Consider the following 27,939-nt stretch of genomic DNA (forward strand, 5'->3'; position numbering starts at 1 on the left):
AAGCCCTCCTTTGGCAGCTCTGTACAGGAAAATGAAGTTTGCCACCCCTGCTACAGGATGTCTTGTCACAGCTCTAAGACTAGAAAGGTTTATGACAACCTGATCTCTCCTTGATGCAAAGGAAAACACACAGCAATTCCTGCACTGAGCTTAACAACTTGCATTTAAGTGACAACAAGGCACCACAGTTAATTTCCCAAGACAACATTAATTCTAGTCAGTGCTGGATGGGCTCCTTCTGCTGCTGTGCTATGGGGCTGGGCTGAGATAGAACACATGAGACTGATACTTGTTCACCCTCCTGCTGAAGCTACACACACACACATAAACTTATTGACTCTAGACTGAGAACAGTTAACTGGAAATTAACCTCACTCTTGAACAGGTGACCTGGTGATGAAATCTTCATGTTTCCTAATTTCCTGTCTCCTGGACAATGCTACACCAAGAAGAATCAATAACTCCAAAATGATGTGAACAATGTTGGCACTGAAGACAGACAATGATTTAAGGCAAGATTGTAAATATTAGCATTAAATTATTCAGCTTTCTCTACAACCTGTTTAAAATGCCAATGCCAAACATATATATTTGGCCTCATTAGAGTCCTGTTTAATGCTTGAGGCAACAGACTGTGATCAACTGCATGTTTTACATGCTGGCACATAACAGAAATTAAGAGAAAGCCTGGACTCTGATTTTGGTGGTTGTTAGATGGCTGCCATCTGCCCCACGTACTGGACAGGCTAAGGCTGATAGCACAGCTGTGCAAAGCAGGTAAGTGAGACTGTCACTTCCAGTGACCACAGCCCACAACAAAGCTTTTGCTGCACAAGCAGACTTCGGGTTGGAAGCAATTCAAGGTGGTCCACTGGGAACAAAGCTCACCTTTAGTAGCACAGGTCAGTGTCATTAAAGCTCAGCAATGTACTGCAAGATTGCTTTAACTTAAATAATCCAAACAGGAATTTCCTTGGGTTTAAGATGATGCTAAAGCACTGTTTTCTGTAAGGACTACATGTTCTCACAGACAACATTTCTGCACGCCTGCAAGCAATCTCTCACACACAACATGTACCACATGTCACACCAGTTGTCAATCTAGCTTTTACCTGCCTATTGTGGGTTTCAGTGGTAATAACAAGAATCCAGATCTAATCCACTGAGTATACCTTGAGTGCTGGGTCCAGTTCTGGGCTCCTCAATTCAAGACAGATGTTGAGGTGCTGGAAGGTGTCCAGAGAAGGGCAGCAAGGCTGGGGAGGGGCCTGGAGCACAGCCCTGTGAGGAGAGGCTGAGGGAGCTGGGGGGGTGCAGCCTGCAGAAGAGGAGGCTCAGGGCAGACCTCACTGCTGTCTACAGCTACCTGAAAGGAGGCTGTAGCCAGCTGGGGTTGGGCTCTTGTGTCAGGCAAGCAGCAACAGAAGGAGGGGACACAGTGTGAAGTTGTGTCAGGGGAGGTCTAGGCTGGATGTTAGGAGGAAGCTGTTGGCAGAGAGAGTGATTGGCATTGGAATAGGCTGCCCAGGGAGGTGGTGGAGTGACCGTGCCTGGAGGTGTTGAAATCAAGCCTGGCTGAGGCACTCGGTGCCATGGTCTGGTTGATTGGCCAGGGCTGGGTGCTAGGTTGGACTGGTTGAACTTGGAGGTCTCTTCCAACCTGCTCGATTCTATGATTTTACACAGTATTTTGAGGGGGTTTGCCCACTGTTATATTTCAAAACATAGAAAGGCCAATAAAAGAAAAGGAATTTTCTGACCTCCTGATAAAATCAGCATTGAATTCTGACACAAATGGTATTTTTTCTACAAAAGTAACCTTCAGTTTTGTTCAGTTGTGTGCTCCTCAGAGTAACTCAGTAGGTATCAGCAGAGGAGCAAAGCAGAGCTGTTCTCCACTACATTTCAACTAGAGTTCAGCAATAATATCTGCATTCTCAGGGAAGCAACTCATCTCTCTGGTTATTCCTGCAGCTGCCATATAAAAGGATCATTGGCATGTTATTCTTTCCAGGATGCTAAAGCAGAGAAGAGCAGAAGCTGAGGACTTACCGTTCGAGCCAAGCTCCGCTCCAGATTCCTTGCGTCGTGTAGTCGAAGCTGAATGCAGCTGCTCGCCTTGCGAAGATTTTCATGGCTGCCCAAAGCATGGTGACTGCAGTTTGACAAACAAAAAGAATCCATACACAAATGGTTATCTCTGCTTGCTACTTCCTCCTTTTTAACCTCTTTCCTTCTACTAAAAGCACCAGTGGACTGAACTCCAAGTGCAAAGTGGAATGAATCATATAAAACCTGTACTTGACACCTACTTCTCTGACAACAAAGTTTGGTTGGAGAATGATTTCAAAACAATTAGGTCCATCTTTTGCCATTGAGTTCTGTAACACAACAGAAATGACACAGGGAATAGCCAAAACAACCTGCACTGCTCCCAAATTTTAAGGTCTGGGATGATGCAAAGCTCAACATGAGCCTGCAGTGTGAGTGCAGCCCAGACAGCAACCCTGTGCTGGGCTGCAGCAGGAGCAGTGTGGGCAGCAGGGCAAGGGAGGGGATTCTGCCCCTTGGCTCTGCTCTCCTCAGACCCCACCTGCAGTCCTGTGAGCAGTTCTGGAGCCCCCAGCAAAAGAAGGACATGGAACTGTTGGAGTCAATCCAGAGGAGGCCACCAAGATGCTGAGAGGGCTGCAGCAGCTCTGCTCTGAGGACAGGCTGAGAGAGTTGGGGCTGTGCAGCCTGGAGAAGAGAAGGCTTGGAGGAGACCTTGGAGTGGCCTTCCAGTATCTGAAGCAGGCTACAGGAGGGGTGGGGAGAGACTATTGACAAGGTCTGGTAATGACAGGATGAGGAGGAATGGGTTTAAAGTGGCAGAGGGGAGATTTAAGCTGGATGTTAAGAAAGGGTTCTTTGCAGTGAGGGTGGTGAGACACTGGCACACGTTGCCCAGAGAGGCCGTGGATGCTCCCTTCCTGGAGGTGTTCAAGACCAGGTTGGATGAGTCCTTGAGCAACCTGTTCTAGTGGGAGGTGTCCCTGCCTATGTCAGGGGGTTGGAACTGAATGAGCTTTGAGGTCCCTTCCAACCTGGACCATATTCATGCATATTCTTCAAACCCAAATTAGTGCCATTTATACCCAGTATCTTCGTCATGAAAGCACCACTGCAGAACAGCTTGTAGTGTTTGATACTCAACCTGAACATCTGACATTAATCAGTAGTTTGAAAATCAGATGCACTTATATGGGTGGGCCTTAACTCTCCAAGAACTCAAATCTCTTACCCTGTGCATCTCACAAAGAGATGGTAAAAGAAGTGGTGAGTCAGCCTTCACCCTTTTCAAATCACACAGCAGGTAATGCCAGAGCTCTGCTCACTCAGCTGGTATAATTCCTGCAAACTACTCTGCTGGTCAAGGATGCTCTAAAGCCTTGCTCTAGCACAGCTAGAGCAGCTTCTAGTCCACCAACTACTCTTGACAACAACAACTAAATTCTAATACAGACTTAGCTTATCACTCTTAAAAATACTTGGAATAAAAATAATTTCACAGTGTCCTTTCCACTTTTAGTTTTAACACAGTGAAATAATGTAAGAACTGCTTCAGAGTGGAGGCAAACAACTTTTTATATCCCAGCAAACCCAAAGCCTCTTGGATTAAGGGGTAGGAAACACGACACTGACTTTCTGCAAAAGAAAATTCATCACCAGACAAGTGAATCTGCATCTTCAACTACAACTCCAGTGCCTGTTCAACTAGATTCATGTTGGTTTTTTCAAGCCTCCAGCCACACAAGTGCCAAAAGGCACATTCCATATTCATGTGTTTACAGCCACACTAAGTTGCTTCACAACTCCCTGGACCACAAAGGAAAGATTATTCTTTTTTGGTATGTCAAGTGACATGGAAAGCTCAGAACTCACAGAATAAACTCTCTTTATTTCTACCTAAAAGGGCTTCTGATGGGATGTCTGAACAAAACTGGCAGGACCGAGCTTTGCCTTGTGAATACGGAATGGCAAGTGTGAGTTACAGAGACTCCCGGCTCACGTGGCAGCAGAGGTCCCCAGCACAAATGATGAGTTCAACTGAAACACATGTGCTGTGCATAACTGTCATTTAACTCAGGCAGAGGAACTCCACCTCTCAGAACTGTTCTGCACCTCCACTGTGCCACAGGTAATACAACACATGCTCGCCAGTACAGGCCAGAAAAGGGGCAAGTCATTTATGAAAGATGCCACAGAGGGCAAAAGTAAAGCAAGGTCCTCTCATGGCATGCCCATACCTTTGCAGAGTTCCTTGATTTAAGAGCAGAAAGAGCAAAAGCATAAGAAGTCAGCACCTGCACTGTACAATACCTCTACCAGTGGAAAGCCATCTTCTCAAAACCCTTTGCAAGCAAGAAGCCCAAGTGACCAAACTCCAGCTCCTGGGACTGTACCAATGCACACATTCTCTTCTGTTGCTCCTCAGCTCATCTATGCTGTGTCTACCTGTGGCTTCCTTGAAACTTCTTCACCTCCTCATTTCACTTAATCATGTTTTCCTTCTCAATCTAATGCTGAACTCTTTAGGGACCCATTAGAACCTCCTCACACCTGGTGGTTACCTTTTACTCCCCCCTCTTTCTATCTGCCTTACCTTCAATCTTAGGGCAGGTGTAGTAACCAGAAAACTACAAAGAAACAAGTCCAAGTCCTGAGCCACTTCTCCTGACTCATTCAGTGTACAGACTGTGAGCACACTGCAAACATTACAGCAAGGCAGTGACAGAAACTGGCAGAGCCATGCCGAGACAGAAGAACCTTCTGCTAGCATAAGTCAGCAGAGCTATATTCCTTTGTACCACAGATGTCCTAAAGTGTATCAGTACAGATGTTGCATATCACCAGACTTGCAGGTGAAGAAGCCACACCAAGCTGAATGCTGCACTTCACACCAGTGGTTTGTGCAGCTCTGCTGTGCCAAGCAGATAATATATATCATCATATCCATTACTGACACAGCAATGCTGCCTGAAACATTGCAGTTCGAGGTGCTGGCTACAGAGCTGACTTCATACATGGTTTTTATTGGCACAAATTCCAGAGAAAGGTTTTGACAGGGATTGTGACACAAGAGACCAGACAAAAGAGATTAATGCCTCAGTAAAGTAAGGTGGAAATCTGGTCTAGATGGGAAGTGAGCTACGAGGAAGAGAGGTGTAGCTTTGCCATAGCTTGACAGATTACCTTGCAGCCATACTCCTTCTCTGGAGCCTTTCAAGGCCTGTTGGAAGTGTTCCTCTCGGATCTGTGTTAGATAGGATTGTCCTGCTCTGGTAGGTGGGTTGGACTCGATCTCCTTGGTCCCTTCCAACCCCTAACATCCTGTGGTACCTCAGGCAGTAACACCAAATGCAGACCTGCTACCATCTCTGTACTACTAAGACAAAACAGCCTCCTTTGGAGGCAACCATGATTATCAGGAATCAGTTCCTTGTGCTCTGAGCTCTGTAATAAAACAAACACAAGTGCTACAATGTGGAGTCACCAGTGCTGCTGCTGCTGTTTTCTGCTGGGATCACTACCTGGTGAACAGAGCTGTGATGAGAATGCCATCACAACAAGGAAAACAAAACAGGCTTTGTCTTTAAGAGGCATGGCAATGAGCTGGTCAAAGTAAAAGGGACTACATCAGAAGCAGAAAAGGAACATGGCTTTCTCCTGAGAGCCCCTCACCACCAGGTGATTATGTTTCCCCACAGCAAGGTTCTCTGATGTGCTATAAGCTCCAAATCCTAATACAGTTCAGACTGCTTTTTTTCCCCAAGGACTCAGCTGAGCAGTGGCTCTGAATGAAAAACTTAATCTGCAGTGACAAGAGGAAATGAAGTTTGTTTTTACAAAGAACATATTCATCCAAAAGGTGCTTGCTTCTTATGATCCCAATCTGCATGAATATAATTCAGCCCAGAGTATAATTAATAGCTTAAACTTCACTTTGAGTGAAAACTAATTCTTATTTAGGCTTCAATTCTCAGAGAGCAGAATTACTAAGGCAAAAAAGTGTCATCAGTAAGGTCACAGGCAAGTATGTGAGCAGAAGTGATAAGCACTTGGACTTTGCTATCCTATACCCCTGCTCATTACATATGGCTAAACTGCAAAGCAGAAAGGGAACTGTGCAAATTACACTGTGGTAGAATGCAAATGGAATTAAAATCACATAAAAAGGATCCTTTAAAAAGATCCTTCAGAGAAACAACAACAAACACATAAAGGTCACATTTAGAAATGAAGCTTATCAATATGCTTGGGCTACATTCCTGTACTGGGTCTGCATCCCTGCAACCTCTTGCTAGCAGACAGAGAAGTCAGCATTGTTTTCCCCTGAATTCATTTTATTTCTGAAAGACTACCCCAGATTCTGACATCCACTCCTCTACCTTGTTTTATGAGGTGTTTCAGGATGTCCTGAATTTGCTGCATGTAGTTCTGAAGGCAGAAAAGGCTAAATTAAGGACTGCTTCCATGCTGTGACATGAGGAGGGTTGATTTTGGCTTGCTTAACCCCAATTTAAGTTATTTCTATATAGCAGATCCCATGTAAAGCATCCATGCCAAGTCTAAGGGAAGAGAGTAACCTCTGAAAGCAATATTTCAAGGCAGATGGTGAGCAATATTTCAAGGTTTAGATGAGGAGATGATAAAGGAAAAAAATTCTAGGAACAGCAGAAGGGACTCCAAGGAATAAAAGATGATCATAAATAAGATAAGTGCAAAAGAGCATCTCCTCTATCTTGCATCTACAGCTGGGAAGCCCTGAGAAGGAGAGTCTGTGGATATGTATCAAATCAGAAACTACTCTGAGTAGTGGTAAAAGGGGATGACAATGCACATGGGCTTGACTCCTCTCTTCTTTCAAGGAGTTGCTGTCTTTCAGACAAAGCTCTGTCCCCAGATGTACTTACCCTGAGTGTCTAAAAAAGCAACAGCAGCATATCATACAGGGAAGCAATAACATATACTAACATTAAGTAACATTAAACTGACTGAAGGGGCAGGGACAAGGCAGCAATGAATCTTGACAGCTTCCAGAGGCAGCACAAGAAAACATAAGAAAACCTTCAGGTTAAGGCAAGACCAGGCTTCCTGCTCAGTGAACAACATCTGAACATCAGAAAGAAAGAGAGATTTTAAAGCAGCTTTTCACAGCTATAGCCTGACCTGCAGCCTTGGGATTTCTTTCATAACTGGGCTACTTGAAATCCGGTCTCCTACTTGTGTGGCAGGTAGCAGGTGAGCTCAAGCCTATTGTAGGATCAACCAGGTTGGAACAGACCTCCAAGCTCAGACAGTCCAACCTAGCACCCAGCCCTGGCCAATCAACCAGACCACGGTACTAAGTTGGACTGGATGGTCTTGGAGGTCTCTTCCAACCTGGTTGATTCTATGATTCTAAGTGCCCCAGCCAGGCTCTGCTTAACATCTCCAGGGATGGTGACTCCACCACCTCCCTGGGCAGCCCATTCCAATGCCAATCACTCTCTCTGCCAACAACTTCCTCAGAACATCCAGCCTAGACCTCCCCTGGAACAGCTTCACACTGTGTCCCCTTGTTCTGTTGCTGGTTGCCTGACAGAAGAGCCCAACCCCACCTGGCTACAGCCTCCCTTCAGGTAGCTGTAGACAGCAATGAGCTCTGCCCTGAGCCTCCTCTTCTGCAGGCTGCACCCCCCCAGCTCCCTCAGCCTCTCCTCACAGGGCTGTGCTCCAGGCCCCTCACCAGCTTCACTGCAGATGATGCAACCTCGTGGTGTTGAACATAATGGCCCCTAGCACACAAGTATTTTTTCCTGGTCTCATTCCAAGCTGAATGGACTGAAGAAATGGTCAGGCCTTTCAGGTGCTCCTGCAGGCAGCAATGTGAAGTGCTCATTAACACAGTGTGGTATGAGAGTCAATTAAAGTGCTTGACAGACCTCCACAAAGTTGTCTGGTTCACTGAACCACTCTGGTGTGAGAACAACTCATCACATCACCATTTTGGCTTCACTTCAGTTGCTTTCTGGATGACAATAAAACAGAAGCAGCAGAGTATTTATTCCCTTTACTGTCTTCCTACTTGGGGAACTTCTACTCTAATTTATTCCTGGACAACTTCCAAATACTCCTCTGGAGAAGAACTCTGCACAAGTGCATCAGATCACTCTCTTAGCAACATCATAAGGCAGAAATTTGCACTAAAAGAGAGTCCAAGTATGCAAAAAATTTAACCCCGAGGCAACTCAACAGGCTGCGTTAAGCTACCTAAAGGATCTTCAGGGTCTGGAGTTTCAAGTTGCAGCCAGAGGACTCTGCGGAGGAGGGAGCAGAAAAGGAGTGGGAAACCACAAGCTGCTGAGGCCAGAAGTGCAGCTCGCTGCTTTCTGTGCGATGGCAAGGCAGCAAAGCAAGAGAAGCTGAGAGCTTTATTGACTATGTTTCACTGCTAATGAGACGTGCAGAGATTCTGCAAGTGCAGGAATTTAAACAGTCTGCTATTGATGTGGTCTTCCTGATGGTGAAAACAAACTGGTTAGAGTACATTGCACACTCTGCTGACAGCAAACACACTGAGCTCACCCTCTACACAATGGCTCATTATTTCCATTTTCTTTAGCAATTAGTTTGAAATGAGAAGAGAGACTGAAAATTAATGAAATAAAAAGCCCTGGCCTTCTTATGTAATTATCAGACCCACGTTTGACCTGATTCTCTGCTCAGCAGCTCCAGCATTGCAATGCTTCACACAGCTCTCTGCTGCACCAGCTCCAGCTTTACAAACATCTCAACAAGCACAGCCTGGGCTCAGAAATGGTGAGGTCTCCATGTTTAGCTGCGAAGTGTAGTAATTTGCCATGAACATCTGAACACTTGACCTGCCCACCTCAGCATGGAGGTGTCCAATCTGGACCAAGCTAATCTGCAGTGCGTGGGATTGCTCTCGTAGCTTGGCTGCTTTCACTAATCGATCTGACTGGCTCTGGGCTAGTTCAAGTAATCTTTAAGTATAACTGCTGCTAAGATGCCCTTTTCATTATAGCTGTATACTATTTTGTCTAGCACTTTTTACCCCTCCGAGAGATGAGCTGTGATTCCTGCAGCAGTACTTAACACGTCACTACAAAGAGCTGCTGGCTTCTCCTGTTCCGCCGACAGTCACTGTCCCTACAGCACAGCTAACAATAAGAGCCTGCACTTTAGCTGTTTGGACACAAAATCTGCTGGCTTTTGCTGGCAGCTAAATTCAAACTGCCAGAGGGCAAGAAACAACTATCTGAATCCAGCAGTGCTTTTAACCACCACAGTGTTTACTTGGCTGAACGTGAATCAAAGCATATACACCCTTACTTGTGGGCGACATACATTCAGGGAGACCTGTTCCTGTGGATCTTTTCCTTCAACTTGCAGTCATCAAAGTGCTTGCTCCATTTGCTTACTACTGCTGCAACTGGATAAGAAGAAACCCAAAAACCACCTGCTATGCACAGCAGTGTAATACTGTTTCTCCTCTCTTCAGTGTTTCCCCCTTCTGAGGATAGGCACACCCCCCCATGCTTGTAATCTGTAAGTAGCAGCATCCCTGTGTGACAGATGAGAAAGCCCAGAAAGGCAGCAGAGTGACACAGATTACTCAAGGCACAGAAAGCTCCTCCAAAGGAGTCAGGATACAAATCGTTGCAGTACAGCACACCATCATCTCTGTAGAACAAAAGTGTTCTGGGAGCTTCAGAAACTGTACATGAAGTGCTTGGAACATAATACTCTGACTCTCCTTACATGGCAGGTGAGCAGAGTGCATTAAACACACTACATAAGAGTGTCTTTGAGGGAGATACTTACTTCTGCAAGAATTCCTCAGACCCACAAACACTTAGAAGGCATTCCTCCTGGACTGGGGAGCAACTTGTGCAGCGCAGGACCTCTACAATTAGGTCATGGGTGGTACAGCCAGCTGTAAAGAAAGACAGCAAGACAAATAAACTGATAGGAGGTTGCTGGAGAATTCCAGGCTAGACACTGGAGTAAAGAAAATAACTGCCTTGTAATGTCTAACTACTGCTGCAAACTAGCTCCAGCAAGAGCAATTATGCCAAGCCACGCCTGGCCTTTTTTCTGCTTTGGTTGGTTTGTTGGCTTTCTTTTCCTTAATTTTGCTGCAAATATGCCACAGCAGGCTCAGGACCTGTGTCTGTTGAGAGGAAAGCAGCTATGCAGAGGATGACCTGGGAGTCCTGGTGGACAAGTTCATCATGAGCCAACAGTGTGTCCTCACCATCATAAAGGGCATGGAGTGTCTGGCCAGAAGGTTGAGGGAGGTTCCACTCTGCTCTGGTAAGGCCACACCTAGAGTATTGTGTCCAGTTTTGGGCTCTCCAGTTCAAGAGGGACAGGGGGTTACTGAAGAAAGTCTAACAGAGAGCCACAAAGATAATCAGGACTGCAGCATCACTCTTATGAGGCGAGGCTGAGACACCTGGGGCTCTTCAGCCTGGAAAAAGAGAAGGATGAGAGAAGCTCTAATGAATGCATAGGACTGTCTCAAGGGTGGAGCTCATGAGGACGGGGCTGGGCTCTCTTCCGCGGTGCCCAGTGACAGAATGAGCAGCAGTGGGAACAGACTGGAAGTTTCATTTGAACTGAAGGAGAAACTTCTGCACTTTGAGGGTGAGAAAGCACTGGAGCAGGCTGCCCAGAAAGGCTGTGCAGTCTCCTTCTCCAGAGGCTTTCAAAACCTGCCTGTATGTACTCCTCTGCAAACTGATCCAGACCTGCTGTAGCAGTGGGGGGTTGGACTAAGATGATCTCCAGAGGCCTCTTCCCACCTCTAGCATCCTATAACCCCATGAGTCTGTAAAACTAGTGATTCATTTCCCAGTGACTATCTGGAATATTTCCCATGCTTGAACAACTTAATGGCAAAGCAGATTCTGCTTCCACTCAGGACACAAGGGTCCAGAATTTTACTTGTTTTTTTTTTCTGCTGGGCACATCTTTGTAGTTATAAACAAGAAGTGAACACTCAAATGTATTTTATATCTATAAAGATATATTATGCTAATACTATTTAATACAATATGCAGCCACATAGTAGCATAGAAATAGTCTATGTATCACTGAATACAATATAAATCAAGATGCTCTAAGGTAGTTCATACAATCTGCCTCTCAGAAATGGTCCAGCACTTGGAGAATTTTTTCCTGCGCTACTTCAGCCTTTGAAGCCATTTTCAAGCCCTTCCAAAGCACTTCCTCCCTGCCCACTTTAGAAGAGAAAGAAAGTGACAAGAACAGCAGCAGAACTGGACAGTCAAGCTGCAAACATGTGTCTGCATGCAGACCACACTACACCAGCACTGATGCTGCTGCAAGCCTGAGATACCTCTCTGGAGCAGAAAAAAGATACCTGACTCTTCAGTAAAGCACCAACAGGAGTCTTTGTGTAATGCACCAAGCTGAATTACAATGCAAAACGAAGCCTGGACTTCCTCCACCATTCTCAGGCAATCCTACTGTCTGTAGCTGATAACAGAAAAGCCAGACTGGATCCTCCTTCCAGTTTTTCATTCACGGTATTCCTTCATTGCTTCAAAATTAGCAGGTGCAGGAGCTCTTATTAAAAGCTTTAAGTGAATGGTTTGAAAGAACAATGGAAACCTACAGTTAAATATGGATCCCCAGAAGCAAAGCTTGTAATCCAGGCTTGTGTGCTGACCAATTTATACCAGCCTAGGCTCAGACAAGAGGTTCAAACTGAGTCTAACCAAGCAGTTCCATTGGGTCTTCCACAGTAGCCAATTCATACTGGCAAACCTGGTTCAGACTTGCTATGCTGCTGGTTTGGAACAACCAAGAACTGCAGAATCATCTTTGCAGGGAAGCTTAAGAAAATATAATACTGAAAAAAAGAGAACAGCCAGGGCACAGCGATCTCAAGAGAGATGCTGAGGTGATGGAAGGTGACCAGAGAAGGGCAATGAAGCTGATGAGAGTCCTGGAGCACAGCCCTGTGAAGAGAGGCTGAGGGAGCTGGGGGTGTGCAGCCTGCAGAAGAGGAGACTCAGGGCAGACCTCATTGCTGGCTACAGCTACATGAAGGGAGGTTGTAGCCAGGTGGGGTTGGGCTCTTCTGCCAGGCACCCAGCAAGAGAACAAGGGGACACAGTCTCAAACTGTGCCAGGGGAGGTCTAGGCTGGATGTTAGGAGAAAGTTGTTGGCAGAGAGAGTGACTGGCATTGGAATGGGCTGCCCAGGGAGGTGGTGGAGTCACTGTCCCTGGAGGTGACAAAGCAAAGGCAAAGCCTGGCTGGGGCACTTAGTGCCATGGTCTGGTTGATTGGCCAGGTCTGGATGCTAGGTTGGACTGGCTGAGCTTGGGGGTCTCTTCCAACCTGGCTGATTCTATGTGACAAAATCAAAGGTGAAATAAAGCACAGTTGGTTACCACAGCTGGCATGGGTATTGCTTTGGTTTTCCTCAAAATCCATCACCAAAGCCAAAAGTTCTGTTGAAAACTGCAGTTGTCTTTACAGGACTGCTTTGTTTTCTTTTCCTCTGCTCAGAAAGTCTCTGCAATTAAACGTTTTCTACAGGTTTTACTGGTTTTAAACATTGACCCCTTTGCCAAGTCACTGTTTGAAGCTACTCCTCCTAGCTGGCTTGACATGAAAAATGCAGTGCCTGTTGGCTAAATTTACACACACCAGAAACAAGAATGACACAATCTGGAATTAAAATTGTAACAGGCACTTCTTTTTTTCAGGTCAGTTATTGGAAACAGCCTGAGATGTGCTATCATTGCCTTGCAATCCACAGGCCCATTTTCCTTCCCTCACTCTGCCAAACGTTTTTGTGTGACTGAACAGTTCTTTATATTAGATGAGGCAACAAAAAAAGTGTACTCTCTCCACCTTAACCCCCTTGTCCCCCACTTGACCTGTATTATGCTGTAAACCAGGTTAGAACAGGACTGTTTCTTGCACTCCTGTAAGCTTCAGCATTTTTGTGCATAAAAGTTAATCAGATGGAAAATTAAAGAATCTCTAGGTTAAGACTTGTGTATCAGAGGGAACTTGAGCACAGATCCCCTGCCTAGCTTACAGCAATGCTGGAAAGATCACTTTTTGGTCCAAGTGTGGCAAGATCTTCAGCCCTTTATTTCATGGCATCCACAAAACATTGGATTGAGATGATACAGCCCACTAGCTTCCCAGGCTTTTGGATTACTATTAGGTGTTCCCTAAGGAAGCAAACTTGTGGGAATAAATGTGTAAGTCTTGGCTACCTGGCTACAGGGCTTTGGATTTTTCAGCTTTCAAACTGTCTAATCAATGCTCAGCTTGCTACAGCTAAGTAATTTCTTGAAAACTGAAGAAACTCTTCACACAAAAAAACCCAAAACAAACCAACCTCAAAAGTGTCACTTTGTGAAGCAGCACAGCAAGAGGGGAGAAAGATTTAAGTCATTCTTTGCTTGTGTGGCTGAAGAAGTAAAAATCACCAGAGACAGAATCAAATGTTGGTCCTTTCACCACAGAGGCAGGATGCACAGGAGTGGTGGCAGCTTCCTGAAGTCGCTAATGACAGAATAATTGAGGCTTGGAAAGATCTCAGTAGGTCCATCTAGTCCAGCTCCTCCCCAGAGGAGGGACAACACAGAGCTCAGAACAGCTTGTTCAGGGTTTTGTCCTAGAAAACACCCCTAAGGATAGGAGGCTCCACAGCCTCCGTGGGGAAACTGTTCCGATTCTTATTCTCCTTTTCTTTCCAACCAGTTGGAATTTCTCCTTTCATTTTATGGCTGACATTTGATTTCCCTAACCTGTACATAACCTGGAGTGCAGAGGAGTCTTGATGACTGCAGACTCTTCACAGTTGTGAAAAGTTCTCTGGCTATATAGGGATCACTCCTACACTGCAAGTGAGACACAAGCTTAAATTCCTTCTGGATCAAAGTCTGACTGATGCCCGTTTCAGGCTGCCAGAAACAGCCCAAGCTGTGACTAAAGACAGCAGAGGTCTATACATTAGTGAAGTTTGATGTTTAATGTGATTTTCACTTCTGCTGCAAATATACTGAACTTGTTTGACCCCACCTGGAGTCCTGTGTGCAGTTCTGGAGCCCTCAACACAAGAGAAGGACATGGAAGTGTTGGAGCCAGTCCAGAGGAGGCAACCAAGGTGCTCAGAGGGCTGCAGCAGCTCTGCTCTGAGGACAGGCTGAGAGAGTTGGGGCTCTGCAGCCTGGAGAAGAGAAGGCTTCGAGGAGACCTTGGAGTGGCCTTCCAGTATCTTAAGGGGGCTACAGGAGGGCTGGGGAGGGACTATTGACAAGGTCTTGTAATGGCAGGATGAGGAAGAATGGGTTTGAACTGGGAGGGGGGAGATTGAAAGAGGATGTTAGGAAAGGGTTCTTTGCAGTGAGGGTGGTGAGACACTGGCACAGGTTGCCCAGGGAGGTCGTGGAGCACAGAATCACCCAAGGTGATCTTTGATCACCTTGGGTGATTCTGTGCTCCACGACCTCCCTGGAGATGTTCAAGGCCAGATTGGACGAGACCTTGAGCAACCTGTTGTAGTGGCAGGTGTCCCTGCCTATGGCAGGGGGTTGGAACTTTGAGGCCCCTTCCAATCCAAACCATTCTATGATGATCTCCAGGAAACTGAATTGTGAAAGGACATGGAACCCTCAGCCACTTACCACATTGTGTAAGAAGCAGAGGAGCTGGTGAAAAATCTGTCCAAACGCTGACACTGAATTTTGATTCACTCAAGACAGGGTCTGGGAACCTTGTTGCAACACTCCAGATTCTTCCAGTGTTTGTCTTCAAGTCAAAAGCAGGATAAGCAGTTCTTATTCTGGAAAGAACACACAACATGTCTCTTGGGAGAGCAAAACACAAGTCCTGCAGGGTACCTATAACACTGCTTTACAGTGAGGGTGCTGAGACACTGGCATAGGTTGCCCAGGGAGGTGTTCAAGGCCAGGTTAGCTGAAGCCTAGAACCCCAACTAAAATCCTCTTTACTAAAGCCTTGAGTATTTAGGTAAAGTCTGTAGAGAGCAGCAACTGCTGCAGTGATTGAGTCCTTTTAACACACTTAACCTATAGAATATATTGTCCCTTCTCTTTCCAATTACCAAAGGCTTGCAGAAAACTAATTCCTCCTCAGGTACCATTTCCTAATGAACATCAGCCACAGCTATTAGGTCTGCCAGCTGAGATTAAAGCTGCTTTTAAAGCAAAGGGACTTTGCAGCTGGAGGTAAGGGTACAGGTTGTACCAGACAAAGCTTTACATTGCACCAACTGGCCTGACTACTTCAGCAACTAAACTCAAATGCCCTGCACACAGCATACTGCATTCTTTTGGGCTTGTTAGTTTGAGCAGCATTTTGTAGCTTCCAAGTTGGCAGTGCTTTATGCCATTTCTGATTGAAGTGTTATTTTGAGCCACGGTTCTCTTGCAAGGTTCTTCATTTACTACGTTACCTCCTGCCTCAGGGCGGCTGCTCAAGTCTCTTAAACACCAGGATGAGCTACTCTTTTATGCAATGTACTTCTCTAGCATGAGAAGAGGAAAAAAGCCTAGGCTTCCAAAATTAATAAGGCAGTGTAGTAGCTCATTTCTTATAAAAGAAAGCCAGGAGGCATGATGTTTCACTGGGGTAGGAGGAAATGATCCTTGACAATACCTCCAGTACGAGACAGATTTACACACCCTATGAAAGCTGCTTTGGTGACCTATGTAGCCGAGGTTGGTATATTTTCTTTGCAAGCAAAGCACACATAAAGCTGTCCCCTATCACTGCAAGAAGGTGAGAGACTGACTAAGACTGGAAACTTCATTGCTTTTTCTCCAGCATCAAGTTAATGGTTTATGAACACACATGGGGCATGAATCACCTCCTCGGCTTACTCACAGGCATTCTATAACCAAACAAATCCCATTTGCTTCCCTACCCTCACTCTGCATCTCAGCATCATGTGGGGAGATTAATTTGCTTTTCATTCTCTCTGAATCAAAACAGGGTGATGGGTTGGTTTGTTTTCACTCCCTGGTTTGGCTCTTTTTGTTTGGTTGGTTTCATTTGTTTGTTCATTTGTTTTGTTGTTGGGGTTTTTGGTGTGGGTTGTTGTTTGCTTGTCTTGTTATTTTTCTGTTAAGAGAAGCAGTCTTGGCTGACCTTGAATACAATTAAAGTCTAATGTAAAAAAGGCAGCATTCCACTTCCCAACTGCTTTTCTGAGGGACAAGCCTCAAGTTGCTCACACAACTTGATGGTGTGATCAGTGATTACCTATAAAGGAAAATGAATCTGCACAGATGGTCTAGAAACTTGCATTTCGTAGTGCTCTTGGATTTCAGCACAATTCCTTTTCCCAAAGGAGAACCAGAGAGTGAAAAAATAAAGTTGTATCCCAAGAAAAGTTGTGTTCAAGAAAAGACTGGATGAGGCACTTAGTGCCATGGTCTAATTGATTGGATAGGGCTGGGGGATAGGTTGGACTGGATGATCCTGGAGGTCTCTTCCAAGCTGGGTGATTCTATGGTTCTTAAGGCACACTACTAACTGTAAACAATAATTGAAGGAGTTTTTGTTACTTGCTAATCTCACTTTCCACATGACAGTATCCAGCAATTCTGTTCTTACCCAGGAAGGTTCCTTTTCCCCTGATTGAAGCTACACAGGTACTAATATTGTCCAATGCAATGGCAGAAAATGGAATCTAAAGTTTCACACAATCATAGAATGGTTTAGGTTGGAGAAGACCTCAAAGATCATCCAGTTCCAACCCCCTGCCATAGGCAGGGACCCCTCCCACTAGAACAGGCTGCCCAAGGCCAGTTAAATGTACTTGTCACTGGTAAAGGGGACAGATAAACAAGAAAAGAGTTTTGGAATGGCCTTTCCTTTGTGGATTTTAATCTTCAAACCTAAATTAGCAGTGTTTCCACGTTTCAGGAGATACTGGAATTAGGGCACTCTTCAGGAATGCAAGGTGTGGTGGGTGGACATTATCTGGATGCCAGGTGCCCACCAAGCCACTCCATCACAGAATCACAGCGTTAGGGGCTGCAAAGGAACCCCCAAAGCTCATCCAGTCCAACCCCCCTGCCAGAGCAGGATCTCCTAGACCAGATCACACAGGAACACATCCAGGCAAGTTTTGAATATCTCCAGAGAGGGAGACTCCACAGTCCCCCTGGGCAGCCTGTGCCAGGCTTCTGTCACCCTCACAGAGAAAAATTCCTCCTGATGTTTAATGAAACTTCTATGCCTCAGCTTCCACCACTGCCCCTTGTGCTGGCACTGGGCATCAGCCAGCAGAGCCTGGCTCCAGCCTCCTGCCACTCACCTGCACATGTTTATGAACACTGATGAAGTCAGCCCTCAGTCTCCTCTTCCCCAAACTACACAGCCTCAACTCCCTCAGTCTCTCCCTACGAGGAAGATGTTCCACTTCCTTAATCATTTTAGCAGCTCTGTGCTGGACTCTCTCAAGCAGTTTCCTGTTCTTTAACTGCCCTCCTCATTGGGATGGGGGAGGAGAGAAGACAATAAGATGGAAAAAGCCCCTTGTGGGTCAATAGAAAGACAGTTCAATAAAACCAACAGCAAAGGTTGCATGAAGAAACAAAAGTAAACCAGTTTGTCCCACTTGCCATGAGCAGGTGATGCCCAGCCACATCCTGAGAAGCAGGGCTGTCAGCATGCATAGCTTCTCCAGAAGGCTAAGGCAGTGATAACTCATCTCCTCTCCTCCTTTCTCTCAGCAGTTATTACTGAGCAGGTAGGTATACCATATGGTACAGAACATGCCCTTGGTAAGATTAGTCAGGTCTCCTGGCTGTGTTCCCTCTCAAGAACTTGCTCAGGCTCAGTGTGCTGGTGAGGGTGGCAGTGTTGGAGAAGCAGACTTTATGGTGTACTGGCAATGCTCAGCACAAGCCAGGGCACTGATGTGTTACCAGCACCTTCCTAACTACCACTACAAAGCACAGCACTGTGAGGAAAACTAACTCCATCTCAGCCAGGACTAAACACACAAGGAGAACCAATCTAATTCATAGTTGGTTGACCAAATGATTTCCCTTTACTTACTTCTCCACCGCGTTGCAGAAAGCAGCTGTGCTCTCATTGCTTCCTTGATTTGCTTCAACCAGCTGGATAGACCAACCTGCAGCCTAAACATTTGGCAAGGACAGCAGAAGAAAGAAAGATTAGTTATTCAGGTCACAGAGGCAGAGTAAGGCTGGCCATGCACTTGATTCTCTAAGAACTAACTTTCACACCTGATCATTCTTACCCTAACTTGACACAGCTCCAAACAAGCTCAAATAACCTTGTTTTGGCTGCACTCTAACTGCTGTCAGAGGAGAAAAGCCCACGGACACACAAAGCATCAGCTACCCTGGATTTCACATCTTGCCCCTCTCTGCAGTGTATAAGGCATTCCAAAGCAAGCTGTCAAAATTCACCTCCTGTCAGAGCACAGATCATTTGAAATGCAGAAGGTGTGTGTTTGGTTAACAAAAAGGTACGAGGGGGGAAGTGAAACTTACGCTGCAATGAGCTTTAACCTTTATTTTCACTTTTCCTGCCCTGGAAGGACGTTTAGGAGTGCTTCAAACTCCACAAACCTGTCAGGTAATTCCTGCAGATAACAGGAAGTGCATCCAGCTCTGCATCCAGTCCCTGTTACAAGAGGGCTGTGGAGATGCTAGAGTGTGTCCAGAGCAGGGCCAGGAGGATGCTCAGAGACTGCAGCAGCTCTGCTGTGAGCATAGACTGAAAGAGTTGGGGCTGTGCAGGCTGCAGCAGAGGAGACTCCCAGGGAACCTTCTTGTGGCCTTCCAGGCTCTGAAGGGGGCTACAAAAAAGCTGGGGAGGGACTTTTTTAGGCTCTCAGGAAGTGACAGGGCAGGGGGAATGGAGCAAAGCTGGAAATGGGGAGAGTGAGGCTGGAGGTGAGGAGGAAGTTGTTGAGCATGAGAGTGGTGAGAGGCTGGCATGGGTTGCCCAGGGAGGTGGTTGAGGCCCCATGGCTGGAGGTGTTTAAGGCCAGGCTGGCTGAGGCTGTGGGCAGCCTGCTCTAAGGTAGGGTGTCTCTGGGCATGGCAGGAGGTTGGAACTGGCTGATCCCTGTGGTCTCTTCCAACTCCGATTGATTCTATGATCCCAAGTGCATTCTGATGACTGTGAAAACTCACAGATACGTTCTCTGAACTTGGACAGCACAGGTCTGAGCCACTATTTTAGGTCAAATCACATCCATGTCCATTTCCTACAGTACCCTTCAATCAGAATATTAACTCCAGGAAAGACCTTAATACTATTCTATTTGCAAACCTCTTCTACTGTTTTACACAGAGACATAGATAAGGCTAATAAAGTATGGTCAAAGGTCTATTTAAAGAATTTATATCTGGTTGTGGACATTCATAAAAATAATAAGCTGCAACCCAAATGTAAGACTCTTTTTTGGGCAAAAAAGTGCAGTAAGTATTAAAAGATGCAGGCTGGGAAATTTTAGCAACAGTTTAAAAGCTGGGATGAGTGTAAGAGATGAAAGATCTGTAGGGAGCTGGCTAGTGGAGAGATGACAATGGCAGGATTGAAAGCTCAGAAATTGCAAACCTTTTACAGATCCCATCATTGTATGCAGCACTTTCACTCCTCACAGGAGCAGAAGCATTAGGAAACTGTCTTTTGTGGACAGCAGAGACATTAACTCACACAGAGCTCCAGAGCGAGGATGCTGCAGTGCCCCTTCCCAGGGCTGGAGACAGCAGTGGCCTCGCTGGTGGGAGATGTGCTCTGCCTGGGGTGCTAGTGAAGAAGCTGTAGGACTAGGTGAGTGGCCAGCGTGAGGAACAGAAGATAGGCAGGGACTCCACAGAGCTGAAAAAATACACCCAAGCCCTGCTCTGCAACAGCTTAAAGCTACCCTATAGGACCAGTGGATGCGAGACTCCCACAGGGGGCAAGGCTGGGAACCTGTTGCTTCCAGCTACATCAAAAGGGTTCTTTTCCACCTACAGTTCTGTCAGTAAAGAGCAGGTAATGTTGCCCTGGAAAAGCTGCATGGATAGAGAGCAACAGTGGATAAAGGCAAAGCTAAGCAAACTAAGCCACAGGTAAGAGGAGAGGTTGAACTTGAGGATCTCGGGGGGTTTTCCCAACCTGATGGATTCTGCGATTCTGAGGCTGGGCCACAAGAGCAAAACTGCAACTGGAAGCAGACAAGAAGTAGGAAGGAATTATGGAAGGAGAGGCTCAAGACTGGGTTGGTCACAAGGACACAGGTATAGATCTTCACATGCGTAGCTTGGAGAAGAATGTGGTTAGATAATCGCTGACAGAGGGCAAAAAGGAGCTTGACAGATGGAGCTGGAATCCACACCTCTCCTGCAGGACACAGAACAAAGGAACCCTCTGCCTTGCTGCACCTTCCCTGGCAGCATTTCTGAATGAACCCTGATGGCCAACAAAGAGTCTTACAGAGAGGGAATGAATATACCACTGCTGACTAACCCCAATTCCTCCTCCTGGCAGAGGTGTGTGTGATAGATATTTGTAGTTCCAACTCTATTCATGAAACCTACAGATGAGGGATTTAGGTGTAGTTTTATCTCTCTCCAGGTACCTAGAAACTTTGTTTTCTTCCTACTGCACATGAAAGTAAAACACTAATTACATGATTCTATGATAGTATTTTTCTTGAGTACTGTGTCCAGTTCTGGGCCCCTCAATTCAAGAAAGATGTTGAGGTGCTGGAGCATGTCCAGAGAAGGGCAACGAAGCTGGTGAGGGGCCTGGAACACAAATCCTATGAGGAGAGGTTGAGGGAACTGGGCCTGTTTAGCCTGGAGAAGAGGAGGCTCAGGGGTGATCTTATTACTGTCTACAACTACCTGAAAGGGCATTGTAGCCAGGTGGGGGTTGGCCTCTTCTCCCAGGTAACCAGCAATAAAACAAGGGGACACAGTCTCAAGTTGTGCCAGGGTAGGTATAGGCTGGATGTTAGGAAGAAGTTCTTCACAGAGAGAGTGATTTCCCATTGGAATGGGCTGCCCAGGGAGGTGGTGGAGGCACCGTCCCTGGGGGTCTTCAAGAAAAGACTGGATGAGGCACTCAGTGCCATGGTCTAGTTGACTGGCTAGGGCTGGGTGATAGGCTGGACTCGATGATCTTGGAGGTCTCTTCCAACCTGGTTGATTCTATGATTCTACAGGACTTAGTGTCCACTCGATGCAAACAGCTGGAAGCATGCAGCAAATGAGACAGGACTTCACATGGAGAGAACTGAAGTGGACAGAAGTAGCAGAGGGAATTCATGGACAACTGGGATACCTCCTTTCCCTCCCACACATCTCCCACAATCTTCTAACTGAGTCACCTGAACCATCCTTCCCAACTATGAGCACTAACTACACACCTGTCACTTGTGGAGCACCCAGACAGGAGTGCTGAGGTCTGGGGGGATGATTGGGCTGGGGTGAAGAAGTCTGTCCCCTTGGTTATTCTGAAAACATGACACTGTAAATAACAGAGGCGGACAAGACAAAGCTACTGGACACTTCTGAGGTGGTATCTCAATTTTCCTGGTAGCATGGAGAAAAGCTCTTTTTCACAGGGACTTTATGAAGGCAGTTGTCATAACAGCTCTGAACATCTGATTTAGTGATCACAGGATGCTAGGGGTTGGGAAGGGACCCCAGGAGATCATCACGTCCAGCTCCCCCTGTCAGAGCAGGACCACACAATCTAGCACAGGTCACACAGGAATCCATCCAGACAGGCCTTGAAGGGCTCCAGAGGAGGATACTCCACAACCTCTCTGGACAGCCTGTTCCAGTGCTCTGGGACCCTTACAGTAAAGAAGTTCCCCCTTGTGTTGAGGTGGAACCTCTTTTGCTGCACCTTATACCCACTGCTCCTTGTCCTATCCCAGGGAGCAGTGAGCAGAGCCTGTCCCACTCCTCCTGGCAGCCCTCAGGCACTTATAAACATTTATCAAATCCCTCTCAGTCTTCTCTTCTCCAGACTAACAAGTCCCAAGTTTCTCAGCCTCTCCTCACAAGTCATGCCCTCCAGTGCCTAATCATCCTTGTAGCCCTTTGCTGGACCCTCTCCAGCAGATCCGTGTCCCTCTTAAACTGAGGAGCCCAAAACTGAACACAGTATTTGGTATTCAGTGATGACAAGGCCAGAGAAAATTGAAGTTTCCCCTCTTACACTGAACATGTTTTAATTAGCACACATTAAACAAAGCCTAGGGCCATACAAATGCATCCAAGGACTAAGGATCAGAATGCAAGTATGATCTCAGCAATGCACATATTGTTTCAGCATCTTTCCTTTGCACTTTGTCTTTGGTGTTAGTTCTCTTCTCCTGCTACTCAGAAGCATCATTTACTCATTCTAGACCTCACCAACCTCTTTGTTTTGCTGTGGTGCTCTACTTCTCCAAGGGTTCTGATGGTCATCTTGGCATCAGCCCTGCCACCCCACAGCCCTTCTCATCTTTTCCAGCCCAGCAGCAGTGGGTTAATTATTCACAGGCTTTTTTTTACTCTTCCCTCTCTCAACTTTCTTTCACTCTTATTTCCTCCTTATTTATCACCTCAAAATTCAGTTGCCAGCTCCTTGCCTTGGCACTTCCTCTCTGTTCTGACATGGTCGTTTCTCCCTGAAGGAATTCCTGGGACTACACTGATTTTTCTGCTACAAATCAATTCTCTCCTCTCTCCCATTTCTTCCTCTTCTAGCTAAACAGCTCAAATACTTCCCTGACTTAATCAAAATCCTCCCACACATTTGATTGTAGTCGGCCGTGAGTTGCTCATCTCTTCTCTTCCTTCCCTTATAATTCTCTCCTGTCACAGAAGCATTTGTGCCCATTTTTATTTGCCTGCTTCATTTACACCTCTTCCTTTCATATTATCACTTCATCTCCTCCTGCTTGTTTGCATCCCACTACTTTCTGTTTTCCTCCTGGGAAGGCTTGCTCTTTTTATTAGGATGTCTTCCTATCCCAAGCTAAAAACAGCAGCCCTTTGTCTCTCCACATCCACATCCCTTCCTCTTTCGCTGAACTTCCCAAATGTGGAGCCTTACAGTTCCTGTCCACAGGTAGTTTCCCTTCCCCACCTCCCCTTCCATCTGAGGCTGCATATGTTTACTTCCATAGCTGTCCCTATTGACAGCCATAGCAACAAGTCAGTCAGGTATCTCTTCCCTTTTGCTCCGTGATGCTGCAATCATTGTCAGCTAAGAGCTGAAGGTGAACCTAAATGATCTGTTAATATTCATGGTGCAGAGGTATCCTGTAGGCTATTTCAGGATTCCTATAATGATTCAGAATGCTAACAAGGGCTAGACAAAAGGGAGGATTTATATCAGTTCCCTTCTCTATGCCAGGATTTTGAAAGAAGGAAAATGAGGAGAAAGAGAGAGCAGAGAGAGCTGCTGGAGCCTCCTAAGACCTAATTATTGGAAACTGCAACCCAGAAATGGAGCAATGAACACATGATGGAAGGAGGGCAAAAAGACAAAGTATTTACTTGAGAAAGGCTGCTAAAGCCAGTGTGTGGCATGGGAGCTGGCTCCAACCATTCTAACAGGTACATCTGCTGTTAGAAAATCTTATATGTGCACACTGAAGTGCAAGGAGAAGGTGGTGAGAGCAGGACATGCTATGTGCCATCTCCCAGGATATGTCAGCCAAGCTAGGCACAGGCAATCTCACTTTACAGGGAGACAGATTCAGTGTAATGTATTGTTATGTTGAGTCACATATCACAGCTTTCACATCAGACTATAAAGATCAGTCATCATATCTATTTCAAACACATCTTACTCTACCTTTCTCTACTTATCCCCCAGTGGTAGTTTTATGGCTCACTGAACCATAAAATGAGCCTACTGGAGCATTCTAGACCATAACCTAGATTCTCTTCTGGTGAGAAATAAAAGATTCCATTAGTCAATGGAGGCATTTCACCTCACACTAGGTGAGGAACTGCCCTTCTTACCCTAAAGTCTCTTTTAATAGATACAATCTCAATGCATTTCTGCAACCTAAGTACAATTTAGTTCAACAGGGAGGATACAGATTCTCTCAGTACAAAATCCTCATTAGATAGCCAGAGTAGGAACCTTCCCTTTAAAAGCTGATTTTTATGGGCTGTTGGATTCTCTTCTGATACTGGAATCAAAAAGGAGGAGGATGCTCAGAGGCTTTCATAGTGTGTGGAAACCTCTTCACTAATCACAGACTGTTTGTTTGAGTGCATCCTCCTTTTAGAGATACAAAGGGGAAATTCCAACTGCACCAAACTTACACACCTATTGGAAAACACACTTCACATTTCCCTGCACTTCCATCTCTGGAAGTAAAGACCAAACAAGAGAGGAATAGGTGGTCTCAGTTGCTTTTGGCCACCTGAATCTGAAGACACATGGCAAAACCTCTCGACAGGAGCAAAACCTTTTGCCTTGCCAAAGACATAGATGTTTGTTTTTAATAAGGTCTTCAAATCAAGTGCTTCTAATCAATGCCACATAGGTGCGAGTGAGCACACAGAGTGCAAGGACACAAACAAGATTCAGTACCTTTAAGCACCATTAGTATGAGAAAACTGAAATACCTCTGTGTTGAGTCCAGAGCTGCTGGGCCAGGTAGGTCCAATGTCCCATCTTTTGGAAGTGGCAGGTAAACAATCTTCCTCATTTCCACCTTCATGTCTCACTTCTTGTCCAAATGGAGAGCTGTCTAAGAAAACTGGATGCTGAGCATCAACAGCGTCAAAGCCTAGCTGAAAACTCAGATTTGTGTGGCCTCTTTGCACACCTGAGTCAAGCACATTTGCATTCCCTCTATAGCTTTCTCCTTCGTGACTGTAGGGGCGGGGAAGTGCCAGAGAGAAGTTTCTGTGACCATATAGTAAAGAAGGTCTGAAGCCAATTGCTGGTGACATTGTGCCTTGTCGCCAGTCAGAGACAGAAGCATTTCCAGGATGAAGTTCACCATAAGCAGCCAGAGGCTGACCACAAATCTGATGGTCAGGCACATGCAGACCAAAGACATCTGATAGGAAAAAAGTGTCTTCATGATGTGAATGTGAGGAGCCATAAAAATGAAATTCGTTGTTAACTTCATCAACTATTCGATCAAATCCTAGATGGACCTCTCCAGCAGATCCAGAATGGTACACTGAGGAAAATCTTTGGTCCCTGGCCTGTTCTTCACAAGATTCATGATGTGAGAAGGGCACCTTCACAAAGTATGCCATGGCTGATTCCTCTCTCCAGCCTCAGCAATCCTCTGGAGAGCCTCACAATAGTTCCAGGGTCAACTGAGTGATGTTCAGAACTGGAGCTACATCCTCACTGAAATGAAGCACAGAACAAAAAAAGCTGAACCCAGAAATATCCAGTACTGGTCCTTCCTTGCCTTAGAGCTTTCTCCACAGAAGAGAGTTTCAACAGTCCTTTGATCCTCCTTTCCAGGTATATTTATAATTATCACAACAATGATATATTATTGGCACCACTATGCTGGAGCAGCAGCAACAGGATGGCTGAAACAACTGATCTAAATGCTAAAACTGTAATTTTGGCACACATGAAAAGAGAATCTTTATATTACTTCCATTATTTTACACTGCTATAGCACATTTCATACAGGAATCAAACCCAAGTAGAAAGGGCAGCTTCATATTAACAGTTGCTTTAATGGTAGCTTCAATCAGATCATTCATTTATTTCTTCTTCAAATTAGAATCATAGAATAGACTCACAGAATAGTTTAGGTTGGAAGGGACCTCAAAGCTCAGTCAGTGCCAACCCCTTGCCATAAGTAGGGACACCTCCCACTAGAACAGGTCACTCAAGGACTCATCCAAGGACTCAAGGACTTTAAACACCTCTCTGGGCAACCTGTGCCAGTGTCTCACCACCCTCACTGCAAGGAACCTTTTCCTAACATCCACTTTCCTCCTCATCCTGTCATTAGTTAACAGTCTCTCCCCAGCCTTCTTGTAGGGCCCCTTCAGATACTGGAAGGCCATTCCAAGCTCTCCTTAAAGCCTTCTGCTTTCCGGGCTGCAGGGCCCCAACTCTTTCAGTCTGTCCTCAGAGCAGAGCTGCTGCAGCCCTCTCAGCATCTTGGTGGCCTCCTCTGCACTGCCTCCAACACTTCCATGTCCTGCTTGTGTTAGGGACTCCAGAAGCGCACACAGGACTGCAGGTGGGGTGTGAGGAGAGCAGAGCCAAGGGGCAGAATCCCCTCCCTTGCCCTGCTGCCCACATTGCTCCTGCTGCAGCCCAGCACAGGATTGCTGTCTGGGCTTCTGGGCTGCACTCACACTGCAGGCTCCTGTTGAGCTTTTCATCACCCCAGACCCCACTTTTTATACTGCTATAATCAGACAAAGGAAAGCGCTTTCTCCTGTTTGTTTGTTTTCCAAACCAGAGCTATTTTCAAAGCCCGAGGTTGTGTCTTTGCTGGTGAGCTGGCAGGAAGGGGCAGATGCTCCTGCAGAAGACCACCATCCCTCTTGCTGCTACCAGCAGAGCTGCCGGCAGGACTGCGGCATGTGCGGAGTCGCCTCGTGGTTCAGCCGGGCAGCACATGTGGGAGGCTGCTGCCAGGAGAAAGGAGAACATCTATTTCAGGGAGAGAGTTTAGTTCTAAAACTGGAATCTCAAGGCCCTCAAGGCCTTGGCCTGTTTCATTTTACTGATACAGATGCAGCCCAAACCCACCAATGGCAGCAGCAGCACAACAAAGCCCACACTTGTGCCGGGCATTACAAAGAGACCTCTGATTTAATAATTCCATGAGAAGGTATTCTGGAGAGGTGAAAAACATCAGGATACAAAAGGCTGCTCAGAAGCTGCTAAAGCTTAGCTCCACAAATAGCTTTTCCAACACGTTCCCAAGATCTGTACTGTATTAGTCTAGACAATAGAGCCTTGCAATGGAAATCTATATTACAGCAGAAGGTATTCAGCACCACTTGATATGTATTTGTGTCACTGGAAGGCAAACTCTAGGAGACAAAGGCTTCACTCACCCCCAGTGAGGGACCAGAACAGAAATGAGAAGTTAAACAGGCTGAAATGAAATCTCCAAGTTAGAGCTTCAACTACTCTTTCAAGCACTTAGTTTAGTGGCTCCACACGTTTAGTGCTTTGGTTTGTTTAACCATGTTGAGAACCAAAAGCAAGTGACACTAAGTCAGCTAAGCAGGGACTTCCATTACGGTCTCTGCACCTATTAATGTGACTCCTGAAGCTTGCTACAGCTTTAAGATTGCCACCCTCCTTTTTTTTCCCCCAGAAAAATGAAAGATATCAACGAGAACGTTTTTAGAAGTACCACCACCACCTCCCCTGTTTCTCACTTCCACAGCAGGTAAATAAAGAAAACAAGAGAAAAAAACCCATAGTCATTAAATGAGAATAAGTAACTACTTCCCCCCCCCCCCCCAGTCTTGACAACTGGAACTCTCCATACAGTTCAGGAGAAGTATGGCTTTCCTAGGGATCACAGAATATCAGGGCATGGAAGGGACCTCAAAAGATCATCTGGTCCAGCCCCCTGTCAGAGCAGGTCACACAGGAATGCATCCAGACAGCTCCTGAATACCTCCAGAGAGGGAGACTCCACAACCCCCCCAGCAGCCTGCTCCAGTGCTCTGTCACCCTCACAGGGAAACAATTCCTCCTCAGGTTTATGTGGAGCCTCCCACACCTCAACTTCCACCCACTGCCCAGCACCCAGGCAGTTTTTTTTCAGCCAAGCCACGCAGAGAAGGTCTGTGCCCCTGTTTCTGGTAGGGGCTGGATCTGAACCAAGGGACATCCCACCAAACCATACAGCTTGACTCAGCTGGC

The 27,939-nt window shown here is 46.1% G+C and overlaps 1 protein-coding gene across 1 annotated transcript in view; it reads right to left on the bottom strand.

The window, feature by feature from the left end:
- PIK3C2G (phosphatidylinositol-4-phosphate 3-kinase catalytic subunit type 2 gamma) overlaps window positions 1-27,939 on the bottom strand; it is a 209,831-nt gene that overhangs the window by 162,730 nt on the left and 19,162 nt on the right. The window contains 5 exon segments of the mRNA XM_064155587.1: window positions 2,053-2,155; window positions 9,871-9,982; window positions 14,730-14,887; window positions 18,136-18,218; window positions 24,687-25,428. Of these exon segments, the coding sequence (XP_064011657.1) occupies window positions 2,053-2,155; window positions 9,871-9,982; window positions 14,730-14,887; window positions 18,136-18,218; window positions 24,687-25,331 (1,101 nt within the window). The 5' untranslated portion in view covers window positions 25,332-25,428.

Source organism: Pogoniulus pusillus, chromosome 15 (genome assembly GCF_015220805.1).
Source record: "Pogoniulus pusillus isolate bPogPus1 chromosome 15, bPogPus1.pri, whole genome shotgun sequence".
Taxonomy (NCBI): domain Eukaryota; kingdom Metazoa; phylum Chordata; class Aves; order Piciformes; family Lybiidae; genus Pogoniulus; species Pogoniulus pusillus.